The 22,209-nt window shown below is 42.8% G+C and overlaps 1 protein-coding gene across 4 annotated transcripts in view; it reads left to right on the top strand.

The window, feature by feature from the left end:
- The window catches only part of LOC148036617 (uncharacterized), a 40,008-nt gene that overhangs the window by 2,910 nt on the left and 14,889 nt on the right, over positions 1 to 22,209 (top strand). For 2 of the 4 annotated variants that reach the window (XR_015690959.1, XR_015690958.1), the window contains exons 2-5: positions 3 to 55; positions 173 to 213; positions 298 to 1,713; positions 1,862 to 2,017. Coding sequence is in view for 2 of the 4 variants with exons in the window: in XM_087678615.1 (XP_087534741.1) it covers positions 3 to 55; positions 173 to 213; positions 298 to 1,709 (1,506 nt within the window). In the remaining 2 variants the exon portion in view is untranslated. Of the gene's footprint in view, positions 1 to 2; positions 56 to 172; positions 214 to 297; positions 1,714 to 1,861; positions 2,300 to 22,209 lie in introns of those variants that run through there. The other 2 variants (XM_087678616.1, XM_087678615.1) reach the window with 2 other exon arrangements.

Genomic DNA, 22,209 nt, shown 5'->3' with positions numbered 1-22,209 from the left:
AGCTGCAGTCATTTTCAAACCCAAAGATGACAAGTGGACAAATAAAAGGGACAAGGTAATTGTTATAATTGTACTGCTTTCTACCTTGAAGTAATGTTAAGGATCATGAAATGACTTGATTTCATAGTATGTAGAGTAAGGCTTATTCTCAATGTTTATTTGTTGGTTGCAGGAAGTCATGCATGTCCATTGTGCCGCCAACTGAATCCTCAGGTATGTATCTGCAATCCTGTTTGGGCTTTATGAATAATTGGGCCAAAGTTCACATCCTAATTGAGACAGATATGTTTGTTTCAGCAATAATGCGGAGTTCGTTTGGTAATGAGTCATCACATGTTACAGAAGAATGGGTAAATTTACCTTTGAAAGAAGCCTTAGTAGGCGTGCTTTCGGACTCTGGAAGCCGTGGTATGACTGTCAGTGAGGCCTTGAATAGACTGCTCAGACAGGGCCATTCTGCCATTTTTAATTCACACAATGAGTCACAAGCAGAACAGGTCAGGATGGCTCTCGCAAGATGTCCTGAGTTTGAGGAGCTTAGCAGTGGCAGGTTCAAAACAAGGGTTCTCACGAAGGCAACAGACAACATTTTGACCGTGGAAGCAGAAAGCACTGCAGAAGATGATGGATATGAAAAGTGTACTACAGAAACCCCATGCCAGGAACGTGTGATGCACAGGGGATACAGTCACTCTGCTCCAAATCTGGTTGGCAGTTCGTCTAGTCAGTTGACATACCCCAAACATGAACAAGAGGTCCAGCAATGTCATAAAACAGATGGAAAACATTGGAGGTGTTCTAATCAAGCTAAGCCAGGGTTTTTGTATTGTGACTTCCATCATCAGTCTCCCCTTAGCAAGGTAAAGCATTCACCAGGAAATAATTCTTACACCAATTTGCAGAATGGAAATTCTCTAGGCGTGCACAAAGCAGACTCTTCCCAGACCTTTGCAGAGACATGCACAGGGCAAAGCCTTGAAGTGAAGGCCGAGCCTGATTTTGTTCAATGTCGCAAGACTGATGGTAAGTTTTGGCGATGTCTACAAGCAGCTAAACCAGGTTCCATCTATTGTGAACATCACCTGCAACAGCGCATACTGGGAAGGGTCAAGGGACGGAAGCGTAGAAAAACCTCAACTATGAAGCTGGCAAACCAAGATACAGAGCTACTAGATAAGTTGGTGAAAGCTAAGGGAGTCCCAGATGCGAATGTGAAGGTGAAGGGTACAATCTGTAATGAGAACTCTGACAGACCAAAAATGAAACAAAATAACTTGCAGGGTTTAGCCAGGCGTGTGGTGGAAAGGTCGCAGATGACTTTAAGGGAAAGAAAGAACAGACAAACAGAAATGCAGAAAGGGGTGCTGATTTCTACAGAATGCAGTTTGGGCGTGTCACAAGTGGGAGTTACTGCGGGTTCAGAGAAACGCAATGATGATGCGTTGAATGAAATGCTGGTGGTGCAGAAAGCCAAAGCAAATCACCATAAACGTGCAGATATTTCAAGAATAACACGGCTTGTTGCTGAATTGACTAATCCAACTGTGGGAAATAGGAAAGGATCCATGATGGCAGTTTCAAAAGCTGATGGGCGAGGAAAGTCTGGCTGGCATTTGGAGCAGTGTCACAAGAATGATGGGAAGCAATGGCGTTGTTCTCAACTATGCAAGCCAGGCTTTGCATATTGTGAACATCATCGCAGCAGCTAATGAGGTAGATTGGAAGTGAATGGGCAAGCCAAATTATTTTTCTGCAGGGTGATGTTCAACAAATGTACTTGTCACTTTTCAACTGATCAAGACATTCACTTCCTTTTTTGTCTTTTTTTGGGGGGGGGGGCGGCTGGGTGGTCGGGAAACAGATCAGCCGTCAAGTTATCCAAATCCACTGTTGAATCCTTCAAGGAAAGTTCATTTGTCAGAAGTACAGAGGCTGACTACAATCATACGTACAAATGAGTACTATGTTGGTGTTTCTTCCAGCACAAATTTCTGGTTTAAAGGGAGAACATCTACTGGTGAATACCTTGTTTTTATGCACACAGTCTCCTGTGCACTTGTGACTGATATGGTTGTTTGATTTGTGAGATATCCTAATACACCTCATGTTAGTCCATTGCTGTTAGGAGGATGTAATTACAGGGAATTCATTTCATTAAACAGATTAGAAGAGGCAGTTTAGTTGCTCTTTTGTCATCAGCTAACTGATTTTTGTGAAGGCTAAGGCTCTTATTTGGATGAATGGTTCCCACCATAACTAGGGCCTATACCATTGTTGAAGAGCATGAGTCTTTTAAGAACTTGCTTAAGGATGCAGGAGCCTGTACTTCTCTTTCTGATGCACCTTCATTGGGGGCAGATTGCTATATGTTATACCACGAGATTTAAGTTTGAAACAAGGTCTCACAGTGACCTTGAAAGTGTCATTGGCTGTCTTTGTTGACACAAGTATCGATGCATGTGTCTGATGCAGTTATGTTATGCAGTTTAGAGCTTGAAACAAGGATCATGATGACATTGAAAGGGTCAGTGTTAGTATTTATTGGCGGTAACATTTTTATTGAAACAAGCATTCCACAAAAAAGAAAGTGTATGTGTTCTTATTTATTAGGTTTTCTATTTGCTACATTAGTATTATGAGTTCAAAGCTCGAAACAAGTCACGACGACCATTGAAAGTGTCTGTGTGTATGGTCGTGTTGAGTTTTCCTTTCTGAGATAAGGCACACACATCTGAATGGCCGCAAGGGCCCCTCCAAGATTTAGCTGAGAGAGTGGGAAAGAGCTATGCTGGAATTTGTCCTATGCACAAATGGAAAGGCTTGCAATCTGAATGAACCACAGAGCTTGATCACATTTGGGCCTATATGGCGACAAAGGTGGCATTCACCAAGTGATTTCAGTAGGACACAACTGATACTCAGAAGCTGGACCATTTTTGGAGTTTGAAGCAAGGTGATTCCATTGTTCAGAATTACACTACCTCCATTGTCCAGGCAGATAATACGTTACCTCATGGAGCTATATGCCGAATTCTCTACTCTATCACCCTCTAAGGTGAATCGAACTAAAACTGAACTCTTCTTCCTTTGTGGAGAGAACCAGAGAAGTCGACACCGTTGGGATGTAGTGAATGTGTTTTAGCTTATCTGTTTGTCTAAATGATGCAAAGTGCTGCAGAAGCTATAAATTTTTGAGTATTGTCATTTTGAACTGGGCTCCTTTTGAGGTACTCTCTCTTGTTTGGTCATGAAAAGAGACAGAGAGAGGAGAGGAAGCCTGAAGGATTAACAGGCTGGTGAGAATTATGAACATCAAAGGGTGAATGAGGCAATGAATGAATTTCAATACACAGTTTTTACTTGTCTGCATAGGTGCTTGTGGTGATGTATAAGAAGCATTAAGAAGTGTGTAAAGTCTTGGCCCCTATATGCTAGCAGGTTTCTAGGAAGGCAATTCACAAGCTTTCCTATTCGTGAAGGCCTTACTGCCCTAATTTTGTGCATTCTATTCTGCCTTGATTGGTTCAAAGTGATCAGATACCCTTAAGTGGAAGGAGTTGGTTCTGATGGTTATGGCGAGGAGGAGTAACTCAAAGGTCAGAATGCTCCCAAATCGCAGGTGTTAACAGGACAATCTTTCCAACAAAAGGGGAAGAACAAGAAGAAAAAAGGATGGGAACACCAAGCAAGATAAAGCCAAGGAGTCTTCTTGCCACATTTGTGGCAAGATAGGTCATTGGAAGAAGGATTGCCTTGACAAGGACTAGAAGGACATCAAGAAGGAGAAAACTATAAAGGACTCTGGAGTGGTGGCTGCTCCTTTATAAGCCTCCTTTCTCCATTTGAAGGTGATTGAGGATACTCCTCCGATGGGTCTCTGATGTAACGATGTTGGTCCCCTAGCCTCATGAGTGGATTGTGGATAGTGGTGCTTCTTGACACATGACTCCTTCTACAGATAGTATTGCCCATATGCTTTCGATGCGTGGGCAAATTCTCATAGGTGACAACTCTTCGGTCCCTATTAATGGCAAAGGTGATATGCAGCTGATTCTAGATGCGTAAGTTGGTACCCACACATCAGATGTTCTCTATGTGTCGGGTTTGGGATATATACTTCTTTCAATGAGTAACCAGCTTGATCTTAAGGTCACCTTGCTCTAGATTCTTAAATTCTTGGAGCTTATGGCTGAGATTGATACAATGGGTCCTATTTGTTGGAAATGGGGGGTGAGAGAGAGAGAGAGAGAGAACACGACAGTGAGCAAGAGTGGGCAGCAGTCTCACACTCAAAAGATGCAAGTGCAAGAATGATAAAATGAAATTACAATAGGTCTTAGGTGAGTTAGACCTATTCCTAACTAAACTAGAGTTAATTTAACTCTAGAGTCTAGTGTCACACACACTATACTTTGACATTGTAATAAGTGTCCACACCACACAAACTACTTTGGTACTGCCCATAATTGACCAATTCTAACACCCCTTGCAGTGCTAATGTGATGATGTAGGAGTGAATCAATCACCAAAAGGTAGTAAGTTTAAGGATTCTGAAAATCCTCAAGCGTTTCATGTGATAGTGCCTTCATGAAAATATCTGCAACGTTCTCTTATGTGGAGATGTAGATCATGCTCATCTCCCTTACATGTGATCTCTTTGAAATAATGATAATGTATCTCAATGTGTTTTATACAAGCATGAAACACTGGATTTTGTGCTATTGCAATAGCACTTTGACTATTAGAATGAATAGGAGTGGGTCCCTCGAAATGAACATGAAGATTAGCCAATACACGGCACAACCAAACACATTTGATTGTTGTCGTGAAAGTTGCCATGTACTTAGCTTCACAAGATGAGGTAGCCACAATAGGCTGCTTCTTGTTTAGCCAAGAAATACATGATTGGTCTAGAAAGAAACAATGTCCACTAGTAGATTGCAAAAGCCCCATGAAAATTACAAGATTCAAGCAAGATTTAACTTGCTATCCATAAACTCTATTGTTAGGGTTTGAGAGAAGCTTTAAGCGAAGGAAATGACTCAATGTTTGAAGAATAAGGTAAGACAATGCTTCTAGGAGCTTAAAGAGGTGAAAGCCTTATGAAATCTTGAAGAAATTTATGAAGATTCACTATTGTTCTAAATACTCAGCAAGGGGAGGAGAGAGAATCCATGGTTGACCTAGAATCTTGATGCAACCTTGAAAGAATGCCATCAACTTGTTGAAGATCCTTTAGGGAGTGCCAAGGATCACACTTAGGTGTACTCATAGGTTTACAATCTTGCATGTTAAAACCTTACTAGCAATTTCTAAAAATACTGTGACTGATATATAACAGTACTATTGCTAATTTTGGATAAATTGAATCCCCAAAAATAGTGAAATAGCCCCATATCTAATATATCAAAAGTAGACTGCAATTCAGCCTTAGAAATCTGCAAAATTTCTCTCATTTGGTCCAATGAGCAGCATATCATCTACGGAAAGGATGATGATGATCAAATTCCCCCCCTCCCTTCTTGATGTAGAGGGTGGGTTCACTGTTTTGGAGCCCTTGTGTGGTAAAAAATGCATCTATCTTGGAGTATCAAGCACATGGAGCGTGTTTTAAGCCATACAAGGCTTTATTCAGCTTGCAAACCTTGTGCTCTTGGCCTTGCACAACAAAGCGTGGAGGTTGTGCGGGTTGTGCAACATATTCATCCTCTTCCAAATCTCCATTAAGAAATGTTGTCCTTATATCCAATTGATGTACATCCCAACTGAAATGTGCAGCTACAGTAATCACACTCCTAATGGTGGTCATCCTGGATGTAGGAGCAAATGCCTCCTCATAGTCGATGCCCTTTTTCTAAGCATATCCCTTTGCAACCAGCCTTGCCTTGTACCTACCAATAGACCCATCAGATTTCCTTTTCAGCTCGTAAACCCAACGTGTGCCATGGCCTTTTTACCAGAAGGCAAGTCAACAAAACTTTAGGTGTTATTTTGCTCAATAGAGCATATCTCATCACTCATGGCATTGCATCCAATGCACATCCTGTTGTGCATCCTCAAAACTTGTATGCTTGTTTTCATCCAAAAGAGTACTAGCAAAAGCATATCCTTACTCTTCATCAATAAGATGGCATGTATCAACAAAATGTGCCCTCTTGCATTTTTGGCACCAAAATGTGTATATTGAGGCAAAGGAGCATCCATATGACTTTGTTTAAGAGTCTGTAATAGCCATCTAGGGACTGTTTTGGCTGTATATATAGCAGCCCTCTCTTGCATAACTGTTTCATTCACTACCCTAGGAGAAATCGGATCAATTGGAGGCTGATTTTGGGCAAGAGAGTCAGGCTCAGCATGCTGTAATGCATTTATTTCTATATTTACAGCATGTACGGATCCCAATGCAAGTGGCAAAAGACCCTCAAAGATATCAACATTCTCATAGGTGGATAGCATTTCAAATTGTTCATGGGAAATTGGGAATAGGCTGCATTTTCAGCAAAAATGACATCTTTGTTGACAAAAACCTTTCAAGTACGAGGATCATACAAACAATAGCCTTTGTTCTCTAAATTGTATCCAACAGAAATACGTTTAAGTGCCTTATTATCTAGTTTCTCATGAAGCTCTTTAGGCACATGAGCACATACTATACATCCAAACACCTACAAGTAATCAACCTTCGGTTTCTGATCATGCCATGCTTCAAAAGGAGTGATCCTCTTTAGTGCCTTTGTCAGAGAGAGTGCAATTCTTTCTTTTAGCCACTCCATTTGGTCGAGGTGTCATCTCCTCTCATATAGTGGCGTGCTGTGTAATGCCATGCGCAAGCAAGAATGTCTCGAATGTATGAGATATAACAAAACCGCCCGCCCCCCCCCCCCCCCCAAACACCATTTTTCCCTTATTTGTGCGTAGGTCTGCATCTTTAAACTTGTTTTTGCTTCCAATTTTACAACCAAGTGTTTGAAGTGCATAAATACATCCGATTTAGCCTTCAAACCATATACCCAAGTGTACCCAGAGTAGTCTTTGATAAATGTAACAAAGTAAAATGACCACCGAGTGCTCTCATCCACATAGGACCACACATCAGAGTGTATGAGCTGCATTTTCCAGATAGCATGCACTGCAACATCATTCTTTAAGGCAAACCTGTGCATTTTGCCAAGAATACAATCCTCACAAGCATGGGAAAGTGGTGTATCCAAAGTAGGCAAAGCATAAACTATCTAACACCTTTGAAAAGTCATGAGACTACCAAAACTTATGTGACCATAGTGAGTTTGCCAAAGCTCTACATTCTACACAGCAGGAGTAAGTGTTTTAACTGTCAAAGCATGAAGAGATTTCTTTTGACAAGTATCAAGCAAGAAAAGACCTTTGTATAAAGTCCTTGACAAGCAAAGAACATAATCAAGCTCTCTATCTCTGACAATGCATTTGTCATATTCAAAGATGACCTAAAAATCTTGTTTATTGAAGGCTGTGTTAGCAGTCATGTTTGTCATGCCTTGTCATCTCCTGCCTGTGAGCCTCAGTCTGAGTCAGACGAGGACATTAGGAGCTCTGACATGTCTGCCATGTGTTATGATGGGGGAGGCTAGTCACTCTTGACTGGCTGTCTTAGGATGTGTATTTCTTTTTGGCCTCTTTTAGTGGGCAGCCACTGGCTGCCCGGCCACTTTTTGGTCACTGTTGTGGGGCGCCCATTTTAGGGCATTTTTAGGGTTTGCGCCCATTTTAGGGTTAGGGTTAGGGTTTGTCCTTTGCCTATTTATAGGCAGCCCCCCTCCCCACTTGATCACTTGTCTTCTTGTAGATTCCGACACTCCTTCTCCCCCGTGGTGGTGCTGCCATCATCATCAGCCTGATCTGGTGCCCTCACTGACGCTGTGGGCTGCGTGCAGGGACTGATCAGTCCATTTCAGTGTATTCAGCATTCATTTCAGTCAGTGCAGATTTCTCTTCCTTATTTTCTGCTTTCTCTCTCTCTCTCCCTCCGTGTTCGTATTTCCTCTTCCGCAGCGCACTCTCACATCGTATCAGAGCCGAAGGAGAGTACATGGAGCTGAGATTTACGCGGGAGATCACCCAAATCTTTGCGTTTACTGCTGGCCTCATCCCCAATAGTCAAGGCGGCCCTTCCAGGAGGTCAACATCCTTGCGTTTGCTGCAGGCGCCCCCTCCAGAAGCTGCCACGTGTCACCAGCCTTGCGTTTGTTGCAGCCGCCCCCCTCCAAAGGCTGCCACGTCATCACAAACCAGTTCCTGCATGCGTTTTCAGTCAGGGCGGCCACTTCTCCAGCTGGGCGACACTCCTCCAGTCTGCATTTTGCTGATCTGGCTGTCGTTCCATCTCCAGGTGGCTCTTTTCCTGCTGGCGACCTATTCCCATGCTACGCTTTGGTGCTGGCAGCTTCTATCTTGGTGATATTCATCAGACAACCTTGCGTTTTGCAGCTCCAGGTGTCTGTAGGCCTTCCCCGCCTGCGTTTTGGTGATTGGTGACCATATTGCTGGTCATTATTCGGCATCGGCAAAGTTTTCTTTGGTGTCTTGCAGATTGGAAGATGTCTTCTCATTAGTTTACGGGCTTTGATGACTCAGATGACGAGCTTTTGTCTCGACACTCATCTGAATGGAGGCGTGATTTCTATCACGAGGACTGTCGTCCAGAGTCTATTCCTCTTTCCCGTCCCCTTTCTATTCATGTATCTCGGCGAGCCCCTTCCAGTGGGCCGAAGATGCAGCCTTTGGTACCCCTTGTACAGGTACCCGTACTTCCTCAGCTGCCCAAAGAGGACCGGTTGGATGGCTCCAACTTTTCTCTATGGTCCTGCAAGGTGGAGTGTATCTTGGACTCCTTCGATCTTTGGGAGCTTGTTTCTGTTCCTATTCCCCGGCCTCAGGTGGATCCCGTAGATGGGACATCTATGGATCGTGCAACCTTATGGGATCGGCTCAATTCTAGAGCCCGATCTTTCCTCTTTCTGAGTTTGCAGGATTCTGTCCTTGTTCATGTTCACAGGTTGAAGATTGCAGCAGATGTGTGGAGAAAGCTCGCGTCTCTCTATCAACAGAAGACGTTTGCCCACCGGATATCTCTTGAAAAGAAGTTGCGGATGCTCGCTATTGATGATAGTCCTTCCATGAAGGACCACATCAACAGATTAGAGGATATGAGGGATGAGCTTGCATCCCTCGGTCGGATGATATCTTCTAAAGATATGGCTATGATTCTTTTGACTCAGCTGTCATCGCCTCGGTTTGATGTCTTCTACACCAGCCTTCTTACATCGAGGACCCGTGAGAAGCTTCTATGGGAGGAGCTATCCTCGCTTGTCTTGGAGCATGACGAGCGACTCAGAGAGGTCAGTGCTAGTGGATCCGACTCCCCTAGAGCCTTTGTTGCAGATTCGGGAGGACAGAAGAAGAAGAAGAAGTCAAAGGCTAAGAAGAAGGACAGTTCTTCAGGCTCTGACACAGATTCAGAGAGCCCGAAGTGCCCACACTGTGGGAAAGGGACACATCTAGAGGAGAAATGTTGGAAGAAGTACCCTCACCTTCGTCCGGGAGCGAAGGGTGGATCTACATCGGAGCCTTCTTCTACCTCTACACCAGCTGTTACCCATGAGTTAGTGTTCCTTCATATCCATGCTTTGGAGGAGGATCCTTCTTCTTCCGTGGCTGCAGTGTCTTCTGCGCAGCCTTTGTTAGTGGACAGTGGTGCTTCGAGTCATATGACTCCCCGAGGTGATTTGTTACAGGATCTCCGTCCATCAGAGGGTTCAGTCACTGTTGGTGACATTTTATCGGTGCCTATTAGTGGTGTTGGCACATTGCCTTTGTTTACCTTCGAGCTCCTTTTCACAGGCCCTACATGTTTCGGATTTGGGCCTTCCCCTCCTCTCAGTTTATGGCCTTACGAGGCTTGGCACACGAGTGATCTTCACCGAATATGCCGTTGTTATTGAGGATTCTCTTACAGGAGCTGTCTTATCTACAGGTTGTCAGGGGAGCGGGCTTTACAGGCTCCATTCCCCTTCTTTGATGCAGGGTCCTCCGAGGCAGTCTATTGCTACACCCGTTCCCGCTTGTGCACCTTCTATTCCACAGGTTCCTTCCCATCCCCCACCTTCTCCTCCGGTGGTTCCCTCGTACCCCCCATCCCTTTCAGAGGTGGACGATCTCGGTGATGCGGTTGTGGATTCCCTGGCCCCTAGTGTTTTAGAGGGGGATTCCCAGGATCGTGAGGAGCTCCTTCAGCGGGGCAGTCTACATCGACGGACTTCATCGACCTTGGCATTCCTCTTGCTACCCCAGGATCTGTTTCTCCCTTGGCCTTCAGCCACATCCAGGATCTGAGAGGGGGTGTTAGCAGTCATGTTTGTCATGCCTTGTCATCTCCTGCCTATGAGCCTCAGTCTGAGTCAGACGAGGACATTAGGAGCTCTGACATGTCTGTCATGTGTTATGATGGGGGAGGCTAGTCACTCTTGATTGGCTGTCTTAGGATGTGTATTTCTTTTTGGCCTCTTTTAGTGGGCAGCCACTGGCTGCCTGGCCACTTTTTGGTCACTATTGTGGGGCGCCCATTTTAGGGCATTTTTAGGGTTTGCGCCCATTTTAGGGTTTGTCCTTTGCCTATTTATAGGCAGCCCCCCTCCCCACTTGATCACTTGTCTTCTTGCAGATTTCGACACTCCTTCTCCCCCGTGGTGGTGCTGCCATCATCATCAGCCTGATCTGGTGCCCTCACTAACGTTGTGAGCTGCGTGCAGGGACTGATCAGTCCATTTCAGTGTATTCAGCATTCATTTCAGTCAGTGCAGATTTCTCTTCCTTATTTTCTGCTTTCTCTCTCTCTCTCTCTCTCTCCCTCCGTGTTCGTATTTCCTCTTCCGCAGCGCACTCTCACAGGCTGAAACTAAAAGAAGGTTTTTAGTGATCCGAGGTGCAAAGAAAACATCCATAAGTTGAAAATCTGACCCATTTGTAGTAGTGATTACAATTGTACCAATGCCACATACATCATAGCTAGAGCTGTTCGCACAAGAAACTCTCTTCCTTGTAGGTTGATTGTATGGATGTAAACAAACACTTCAGTGAAGTGATGTGTGTGGATGCCTCACTATCAAAATACCATGTATATTGCGTATCAGCAGCATTAAGTGCTGAATTAGCCATAGACATATCATAGTTGCAAGTCAAAAATGCAGTCTTTCTCAACCAAGTTGGTTGTAGCATCACAATCCGAAGTTGGAGTGGCTATTGTTTTGTGGGCAGCCAAGTAAGAGACTTTCTTTTCCTTTGCTTATCTCTTGCAGCATTTGTCTATGTAATGGTTGGCTTTTTATAGTCGTGGCATTTTGCCTTCTTTTTCCCTTTTTTTGAATTTTGGGAAGCCTTGCCAGATGATTGTCCCACATTAGCCTTAGGTTGATTTTTCACATGTTGCTTGCCTTTGGCCTTGCTTTTATACCTAGAGAGCATAGCTACATTAGTCGATCTCATAGCCGTGTTCTTTCGAGTTTGTTCCTCCTACAACAAGAGGCCAATTAACTCCACGAATATGAGGGGCTGTTGTGCTCCCTCAAAGACAAATTCGGTGAACTGTGAAAACCAAGATAAGACTCTGGAAGAGAGTTCAGGGTGTTGATAATCTCCTCATTTGTCATTACCTCATCAATATTCAACAATTGCTCTCTCAAATCTTGAATGTACGTAAGGTGATCTTTCATAGTGTCACCCTCATCCATGTGTGCATTTGCCAATTCTGTTCTCAAGTAAGAGATTCTAGCCTCATTGTGTGTTGCAAGTATATGATATTCTAAGCTACCTTTGAGGTCTTACATGATCGGATATGAGGTATAATTACCCTCTTGATTGAAAGAGCAATCAAGGATAAGGCCAGTGCATCCTTAGAGTTCCATTTCCTTTGTTCCTCTATAGGAGCAATGTGGGCAGTAGCAAGGGCAGCTTGCTATCCTGCAGCCCCTCTTTGAGGTGTCTATGGTGCAAAACCTCTTAGTCTATTTGAATTGCTAGTCACAAAATCCCAAAGACCCTCGGCAACAAGGAGATTGCACACCGTGAAACTCCACAAGGAGTAGTTGGTGCCATCCAATTTATCCTCCTGTGTGAGGACACCCAAAATGTTGCTATGGTCACTATGACCTTGTTGAGCCATTGCTGCAACAAAGTGCATAAACTGCAATTAAACACTTCCAAGATGAAGTGCGAAATGTACTCACACGAGTACTAAGATCCCAACATGGGATAGATTATTCAATCATAGAACTGTCCAAATTTGTCTCAAAGCAAAATTTGCATGTGAAACTAGTATTCCTCCTCAAATAGGGTGGTAAATAACTTGATTAAGCACTAATTACAGCAAGCATAAAATTCATGTAAACTGAAAATGCACACTTTACCACTTTAATCTCGGACATTGGATACCCTATTAGCCCCAAAATTGGTGCCCCTTGCTGTATTTCTTCATCTTATATTGCAAATGGAAGGAGTACAATTGAAATCCTTTGATCTCCTCCGCTAGTCCAAGTGCCTCTTGTTGTCAAAATTAACTAGCAAGCCTCCAATCCAATTTGCCCTTGGTTTGCTTGGGGTTTGGCTTTCACCCTGCTCCTTGAAAGACAAATTTAGCCCCAAATCTGATATTGATTGGTTGGCCTTTTGAATCTTTTTGAAACCCCTCAATTTCACTTACTAGAATTCAAGTCCTAGGCTCTTAATTTTGAGCATATATCTTGAGGTGGCTGGTTAAACCCTAATTTTTACTATAAATTAAGATTTATAACAAAGATTGATTGAAATCTCTTTCTCTGGTGGCTCAAGTTGCTAGAAAATGCTGACTTAACTTGAGAGATGGTTGGGGGATGAGGAGAATGTCGTAGAGAGAGAAATTTCAGAGTTTTATTGCGAGAATTGCTGAAAAACTACTGTTGCCCTGCTCAAACAGCCATGGAAGTGTTAGCTATAGCTTAGGACTGCTATCAGCTATACTAGCGGGGCTTGGGTTGCTGTCATCTGCTTTTGAAGGGCTTCAAATTGCTGTCACTTGCCATGGTGGCTGCAAATCACATCAACAGCATCTCCTTGCTCTCTAACAGTCTTCTTCTCTCTCACAATGGTTGGAATAGACTTCCATTAGCCCCTTAAAACGTTTTTTTCACTTGTACAGCAAGTTTTGCCAAGTGGTAGCCTTATAATTCAAATTTTAACATTATTCAGCTTATTAAATTAATTTTTAAAATATTAATTTTAAAAATCAATCTAATGATTATTTTAGTGGTTGGAATATCAAGTTCACTATCCAATAATTAAATTGGCTAGGCCAATTTGTCTTCCAAGTACCCTTGAGTAGTTATTGACCCTTAGACTAGTATTAATTAATTAATTAATGCCTAGTCTCTAATGTCACTATTGACATTAATGGCCAATAAATTAGTCTGGATCCAAGTTTGACATTGACTACCATCTAGTACTTGTTAGGCATAACTTATTGTAACTTTTGCCTTAGATATCCATTGCATCCTCGAGGTCCTTGGCTTGTTACCATGAAATAGTTGTCATGTGCATCACATGTGCTAAACAACCTTGCACATTTGATTAATATCTTAATTAAATGTTATCGGCAAGATTAGAGTATCTCAAAATTTCACGTCCTCGTGATAGCTTGTAAAAGCCTTGAAAAGTGTGCCAAAATTGTTCAAAACAGTAGCACACTATCGTTCCTTGAAATGGGTGCTTAGAAAGTCAAATTTAGAAATTTAATGTTGTAAATTTTCAAATTTATAGAAAATTTTCCACCAAATTGGATCCAAACAACGATTGAATGTTGTTGCTTCGCCTGTTTGTTGCCTTGGGATGTGTGCCAAGTAAAATTTCCAAATTTTCTTGATAAAATTTTGAGAAATAGAATAGATTTTATGCTTACAACCTTAGAATTCGGTATAATGTTCATTGTTGCCTTTGGATGTGCATAGACATCAATCAACAACTTGCATTCACATTAGTTGTGTATTGGACTCAAAAATAAAAAAATCCCTAAATTTCTTATACCTATGACGAATAAACTGTGCAATGTTGGCAATTTCATTGGATATTCACGCATAGGAGCTCAAATCAGGCAAAAACCCCAAAATTTTCAAGAAATTTTAGAAATTGGAAAAGTTGGACTAAAATTCCCAAATTTCTTGGCATAGAGTGTGAGAAATTGAAAATTTCTTTGAAATTGGAAATGAGATGAGCAAGATGAATGAGAAATTACAAAAGTTTATGAAAATTCCCAAATATAGAAAATCAAGGTTTTTTTTTTCTAGATCTAGAAAAAATAGTGGGTCAAGTTGAGAAAATGGCGGCCAGGGTTGAGAATATTACAAGCAAGACTGAGAAATATTATGTGTGCAAGGCTGCGTGTAAGATTGTATGGGACTGCATGTAGGCATAAGTGCTCCTCCCTCCAAAAGAACAACTCCTCTTCCTTTGTCAGATGAGTGGACTTTGCATGGGAGGCATTGATCGAGTAGCAGCGAGATGGAATCCACGTGTTTAGCTTTGATATCAACTGTTGGAAAGGGAGGAAGAGAGAGAGTGCATGTGAATACAAGACAGTGAGCAAGAGTGGGCAGCAGTCCCACACTCAAAAGATGTAAGTGCTAGAATGATGGAATGAAAGTACAATAGGTCTTTAAGTAAGTTAGACCTATCCCTAGCTCAACTAGAGTTAATTTATCTTTTTTGACACTTTAATAAGTGCCCACACTACACAAATTACATTGAGCACTATCCATAATTGATCAATTCTAACACTCTCTCGGGTCCTATCTTGAGCCACATAGCAGTTGGTCAAGTGTCCCTACCACTCATATGCAAGGTCAAAATGTTGAAGTTGTGAGTGGAATTTAGGAAGCAATCCTTGCATTAATTTAATGATGTTAGAGACATTATGTGCATGTCAAGAATAGACAACCTTAGGTGGAACAAGGTTGGGTCTAGTTAGGAATGTAGCCCCTATACATTGGGATGATGGTTTTCATAAGGTGTGGATGGAGGAGGTATTGAAACTCGGTAATTTTAACCAATTGTCGATTGTGACATTGGTATATAACAAGAAGGTTTGCTAGGAATAACGATGTGGATAAACTGTGGTACCAACTTGTCCACACTTAGGAAAGGAAGTGCTTGGGAGGGTATCCCATGCCGGGAGAAACTCGAAAGTGTGTTAGACGGAGGATGAGCCTCCCACAGGGGGGTGCATTTGCACCACCTCGATATAAAAACACAAAGGTCCTAGGAGGAAAGGAAGTGCTTGTTGGGAGGACATCCCATGCGGGGAGAAACTCGAAAGTGTTTTAGAGCCTCCCACAAGGGGTGCATTTGCACCACCTCGATATAAAAACACAAAGGTCCTAGGAGGAAAGGATGCGCCAAGTTCGGTGAACCCCCCAATATGGTGTGAGATTGCACTTGTGGTGTACAATGAATGGTGATGTGAATGTAGTTGTAAATGTAGAATGAGATACAACAGAAGAGAAGGGTGGGATAGATGGAATGGAAGTGAATGGAAATTCATTTTTGGAAAATTGAAAATGATATGATGATATTTGAAATGATGATGTACCAACTTCAAATTGACTTTGAGATTCAAAAATTGAAAGAAAAATGGGAGAAAGTGTTGAGTCAAAACACGCTCTATAGCTGATTAGCATCTTTAAACAGTCCCAAAAAATGCTTAATTAATGAAAAACGCAAAAGTGGTGCGTTGTTCGAGAGAGTTTCAATGGTCTCCCAAAACCCTAGTTTTTTGGGGCACCCTTCAACACCATTCAGCCTCACTATCCTTTTGTGTAGGTTTCTCACTCTACCATGTAGATTTCAGCCATCAGCCTCCTACAATCTGTTGTCTAGTCATCATTGACTACAACCCATCACTATCCAGCCATAGGTGGCCTGTTTTTAGCCGTCGCTCTGTTGTTTGGAGGTCTCCATCTACTGTGTCATTATAGCACTTGATCAGTTTGCATTTGCAGCATCTGGTGCAAGATGACAGGCTGCTGCCATCTCTTCCACCAAGCAGTTGCTGCAGTATCTGTGTTTTTGCTGTCCAATAGGCCGTCTACATCAGCACACAGCTTTTTTGTTGTCACCTGACATTTCTCTACCTTGGGCGATCAATTTTCAGCCTTCTTTGGTGGTACATTGCTTCATTTACCAGATTTCAGCCTCTGGCTGCTGTGTTTTGGTGACCAGCCTGCTACCCTTCATTATTCAACACTTTGTTATCTTTGGCTAGTGGTTATAGTACCTATGATCCATCTCTAGTAGATGTCACTCTTTGACACTCCATTGCTCTGCCCTTGGGCATTTTGTATACTCTTACATTTATTTACAATATTCATTCACTTCAAAGTTTCCTCTCTTTGGATTTATGTTTGTGTTTGAGTTTTGAGTTTTGCATTTTTTATTTTGCATTTAGGGTTTGAGTTTTGCTTGTCCTTGTCTGAGTCTTTGTGTTTTAGTCATGGTCGTACATGATGTGTTTCCTCAATGAAAACCCTAACATATCTTTATATGGTATTAGAGCTTGTGCTCTTCTAAAGAGAGTATATTGCTCTGATTGTGGAGGCTAGTCTTTGTGTGAGACTCACACGTGACTTGATTTTGACTCATAATGTCTGAGACACCTTCTTCTTTGGACCTATGACGTCCTATGAGGCTTCTCCATCATTGGAGGCTCTGAGAAGGCATTATGGTATCAAGGAGGAGGTAGACACACCTTCACCTTTACCATCTTCTTCTTCACGTTTATAGAGGAAGAGTTTGAGGAGCACTTGCGTATCACGTACAGTTAGGTTTGCACCACTTCAATGAGTGTTGCTACTCTGTTTGGATTGATTAGTGAGACCGGCCATCTCTTTGATCTTGGACGGACCATAACATTTGATACATTTGGTTATCCATCTTCTTTATCATAGCCAGGCCTTATGTCAGGATCGTATAATCCTTTTGTTTCGTATTAGCCAAAACCTTCTTTTGTTTCTCCTTTTGGTGTGCAGGATCTGGATGGTTTTCAGCGTGTTAACTTTAATAGAGGATGCTATCGAAGGAGATACCTTTCATTAGGTATATCTCGACCATGTGTTTCATTTGAGCAAGTAAACCATAGTCCTCAGCTCCCTCCCATCCCACCACTATCTTCTCCACATTCTAATCTACTCATACCTTTACTCCAAAACCTGGGATTACACTCCACTTCTGCTCAAAGGACACTAGGTGTTGGATCTCCCATCACCGCTCCTAGCACTTTCTCTTTTTCCATACCACCATCTATCTCTTCATTCACTACACCTCTTGGTGCATCGTTAGGGGGAATACCACCCTTTAACACTGTACCTTCCATATATCCCTACTTTACCACATTCTTATACTTTGGGACGGTTGTGATGGGTATCCCCCTCATTACCCTTGGACACTCATAATCCTCCCATATGACCTTTCAGACGCAGGGATATTCATCCTCTACTTATGGATAGTTGTTACATATCCCTTGGGTCATTCCGACGCAAGGATTTCCATCCTCTGCTCCACGTGTCCCTATCCCTCCACCATGGGCCCCTCATGTGGTTACCATGCCCATACCTAGTCCGCCCATGCCCACATTTGGAACCACTGTGTACACTTCTTCTATACATGGTAGGCACTTTGGTGGGATTGCTTCCCAAGTGTGCTCCCCCCCTCCCTCCAACCCCCGTCGACCTTTTAGACGCAGGGATATTCATCCCTTGCTTATGGATAGTTGTCACAGATCCCTTGGGTCACTCCTACGCAAGGATTTCCATCCTTTGCTCCACGTGTCTTTATCCCTCTACCATGGGCTCCTCATGCAGTTACTATGCGAACCATTGTGCACACTTCTTGTATACATGGTGGGCACTTTGGGATTACTTCCCGAGTACTCTTGCCCCAAAAATCCCCCCTACCCCTATTACACACCTTTTCTATCTCCTAGCACTACCACTCTTGTTGCAATGGCCAAGAATGTCTTCACGGTTAAGACTCGTTTTAACAGATCGAATTACACTACTGCGTTAAACTTCATGCAATAAGTGCTTGAATCTTAGGGAATTTGGGACCTTGTTGTTGCTACAAAGCCCATGCCGGTGGACCCTCGATTAGCTCACCCTGATCACATGTGTCAATGGAGAATGGGCAACGCTACGGCCAATGTTGAGTTAATGTAGGGCTTGCTTATTGAGTTCCACTCTCAGTTACAACATTTTCCCCTCGCTTCTGAGTGTTGGAGTTATCTTATTGATTGTAATGTAGCATGAGATCGCATGTGACGTATTAATCTCGATTTTGAGCTTCAAGAGTTTTCCATTAAGGAAGGGGATGATCTGCAAGTCAAGCTAGCCAAATATTGCAGGTTATATGCCGAGTTTGCTACTATTGGCTCCCCGAAGTCAGACGATGATCAGGTCACGTTTTTCTTGAAGAAGTTGCTCGATAAATATTTCCATTTTATCTAGCACATTATCTCACTACCTAGATTTCTGACCTTCTACGAGTTTGAGTATTAGTTTTTGCATTATGCGAGGCTATACGATCAAGTCCATAAGAATCCTCTACACACATCCATTCAGAGGGGCGAGGGTTGGTTGTCTCTTCTTCGGGCGAGAAAACCAACAATGGTAAGAACTAGCAAGATATGAAGGCAAGCTAAAACAAGGGTGACACCCCTTCCTCTTATGGAACTAAAGAAACATGATCCCTTTGGCAGCAAACTCCTAATAAAAGTAGGTTTTGCACACACTGCTAGAGGTCGGGCCATTGGGCGAGGAATGTTGTACCAAGGCCCAAGGTCTTCCACCTAAAAAACCACAGCAAACTGTTGCGACTTCCTCCTGGCTAGTTCAATGGGGCTACATCTCCCGCTGCTGCACCATTTGCTTCGTTTGTCTTAGTGACTATTGGACACGTGGCACGCGGATAGTCTCAATAGCCTATATCTTTCACTACTCTTAAAGAATTGGTTGATTGGTTTGCTAGTGGCTTACCTATTGCACTTTACGCATCCATTCTTAGGGCATCCACTCCACCTTCTAGGACCATTTCTCCACCTCGCCATATGCGATGGTAGCCTCACACTTGGCCTTTCCCTTTTTTAAACTTCCGCTCCATGCTTACCTACTCATTGCATTCCACTTAGGTTTGCTTTTTTTATTTTCAATTTTGTTTTTTGAAGCATCTCACTACTCACCTTTGTGCTTGTAGATTTTGATCTCTTTTGTAGGGTTTTGTATTGCAGGTTTGTACTAGTTCTTCCTGAGCTGGAGATAGGAGTGTTCGCCATTCCTTTCATGGTTCCATCTATTTGGAGTTTTGCTTTTCCACCAGCATGGAGGCTTTCCCTCCCATTGTAGATCGTGGAGCATCTCTCTTGATGCTATCATGGTAGTGATTTCTATCCTTGCTCTTCCAGTAGGGATGCTGTTAGCAGTCATGTTTGTCATGCCTTGTCATCTCTTGCCTGTGAGCCTCAGTTTGAGTCAGAGGAGGACTTGAGGAGCTCTGACCTGTCTATCACTTGTTTTGACGGAGGAGGTGGCTCATGCCAAGATTGTGGGAGAGAAGGAAGGAGTCTCACTTGTAGCTTTCTTGCTTGCACAATGGGGGAATACACACAAAGGTGGAGGCTGAAAACAGTTTTCCTCTTTTTAGTTGTGTAAGCCAAAAAGAACTCTCATACATAGAAATAGAAGAACCTTATATATGGGTCTCAAATCAAACTCAACTAACTAAGGTGGCATACTGAGCCACGAACTAGAGTAGATAAGGATAGCTGTCATCTAGCTATTATTCATGGGCGGTGTACCAACCGCATGTGCAACTAACAAGTCGGTGACATAAATGCACAACGGTCACCCTGGCATATCACGAGTGGAGCTCGATATCTCAACAACTCATTCTAGAGCACTTAGGTATTGCATTTCAATGCATTTTCTTCTCCAGTTGGGATTTTATGTGCATTTCCTAGGCAACTTTTGCATTCTTTAGCTTACATTACTCGCCGAACATTATCCACTCTTTTTGGGATTTTTTTGGGCATTTTTGGCATTTTTACCAGCATTAAATGTTGGTTAGGTATATTTTGGCCATAGATTTCAGTTTGGCCAGTTTTTGGGATATTTGGCTATTTATAGCCATTTTCCGACTCCATCATCTTTCTTTGTCTTGGGTGTTGCCGTCATCATCAGCTTGTTTTGGTGCCCTCACTGATGTTGTGGGCTGCGTGCAGGGACTAATCAATCCTATATTCAGTATTTATTGCTCGTTCAGAGCCGGTTTCTTTTCTTATTCTCTTGTAGATTGTCTCTCTCTCTTCCTTGTGTTCAAGTTCCTTTTTTCATTGCACACTCACATGGTATTAGAGCCTGAGAGAGAGATAGAGCCGACTTCGCGTGGAGGAGACCACCCCAGACTGCCAAGCAGCCTTGCCGTATCAGCATTTTGCTGAAAACACAGCTTTTTGCTTGGAGATGTCCGCTTTTCTTATGCCAAGTACCCATTTTGCTGCCCACTTCCTCTACTGGTCCTCCAAGGCAGTTTGTCTATTGCTACATCCATTCGTGCATGTGCATCATCTTTTCCACAGGTTTCTTCCCATTCTCCATCCTCTCCTCTAGTGGTTCTGTTGTACCCCCCATTCCTTTTAGAGGGGGACGATCTCGTTGATGTGACTGTGGATTTCTTGACCCCTAGTGTTTTGGAGGGGGTTTTCGAGGATTGTGAGGAGCTTCTTTATCGGGAGTCTTCATTGACGAACTTCATCGACATTGGCATTTCTCTTGCCATCGCAGGATCTGTTCCTCCCTTGGCCTTCCACCACATCTAGGATTTGAGAGGTGGTGTTAGTAGTCTTGTTTGTCATGCCTCATCATCTCTTGCTTGTGAGCCTCAGTCCGAGTCAGACGAGGACTTTAGGAGCTTTGACTTGTCTATCACTTGTTTTGACGGAGGAGGTAGCTCATTCTAGAGCACTTAGTTTATTGCATTTCAGTGCATTTTACTCAGCCCATGAAATCTTGTAGGTGAAGCAAGTTGTGAAACCCACATTTGCTGAGTTCTTGGCATATGTTGCTCAAAGATTGAAGTGTTGAAGAAGTGTTCGAAGTCATCTTCCCTCTAAGATCATGTTGTTGATGTCAAGATTTCCGATCAAAAGCGATGAATGAATAAATACAATGCTCGATACAACAAACACACTAGGTAAGGTGAATACTGATTCTTGAAATCTCTTGACTTTGGAGGACTGAGGTAGAGGATATGAGTGTGGGAGTGTATCGTACTTTGTAAGGATCTTGAAACACAGCAAATAGCCTTTGAATGTGCACGGCAGCAGCAAACACAGATCTAGAGAGTTTGGATAAGGCCAAGCATGTCTAGGACAACTCAATTAGTGGGCAGCAGCAAGAGAAGCGCCAAAAAGTAGGCAACAGGATGGAAACTACAAATGTAGACACTCTAGGAAAGTATGTTTTGAGGCTGTAATAAAGAGATAATTAACATATAATGCATTTTTGAGCTCAACAAACATGACTAACACTATGAACTTGAAGAAAGTGAAAAATGGAGGAGGATAAGAAGAAATGAATCTCAACTCTTGAATGGATAATGAATGAGGAAGAGATACAGCTCTTGGCTCAAGGAGTGGGGGCTGTTCAATGGCTACTCTCTTGTGGGAGAACAGTAATGTTAGAGCTGGACATTCTCCAGACAGGCAGCAGGTGCATCAGGCAGCGATTGGTGCAGGAGTGCCATGTGGCAGCTGCCATGTGTTAGGCAAGGGCAGATTGCAGGTCGGACTCCTGATCTCGGCCAGTTTTACTGAGCAATCGGTTGCATTCAATGCAACTGTCTTGTTCTTTTTGGGTATTTTTGGCTGGCCTATTTATTGGCCTTACTTTTTGTAGTCTTGATTAGTTGTGCTCCTAGTTTTTAGGCTACAAACTGTGGAGACTGCCCTCGGGGCTGATGGAGATTGAGATCTTCGAGGTGGAGACATACACAAACATTCTCTCTACACCCGTATATATTTTTGCATTCTTATACAGCATTCTTCATTTTAGATTTTTTGCGTTTCACTATCTCTCTCTCTCTCTCTCTCTCTCTCTCCCCTCTCTC

This window comes from Lygodium microphyllum, chromosome 5, assembly GCF_053477565.2.
Source record: "Lygodium microphyllum isolate KBCC chromosome 5, Lygodium_microphyllum_v1.1.10, whole genome shotgun sequence".
In the NCBI taxonomy this organism is placed as follows: Eukaryota; Viridiplantae; Streptophyta; class Polypodiopsida; order Schizaeales; family Lygodiaceae; genus Lygodium; species Lygodium microphyllum.
Note: the sequence above shows the minus strand (reverse complement) of the source record. Positions and strands in the feature narration are given on the sequence as shown.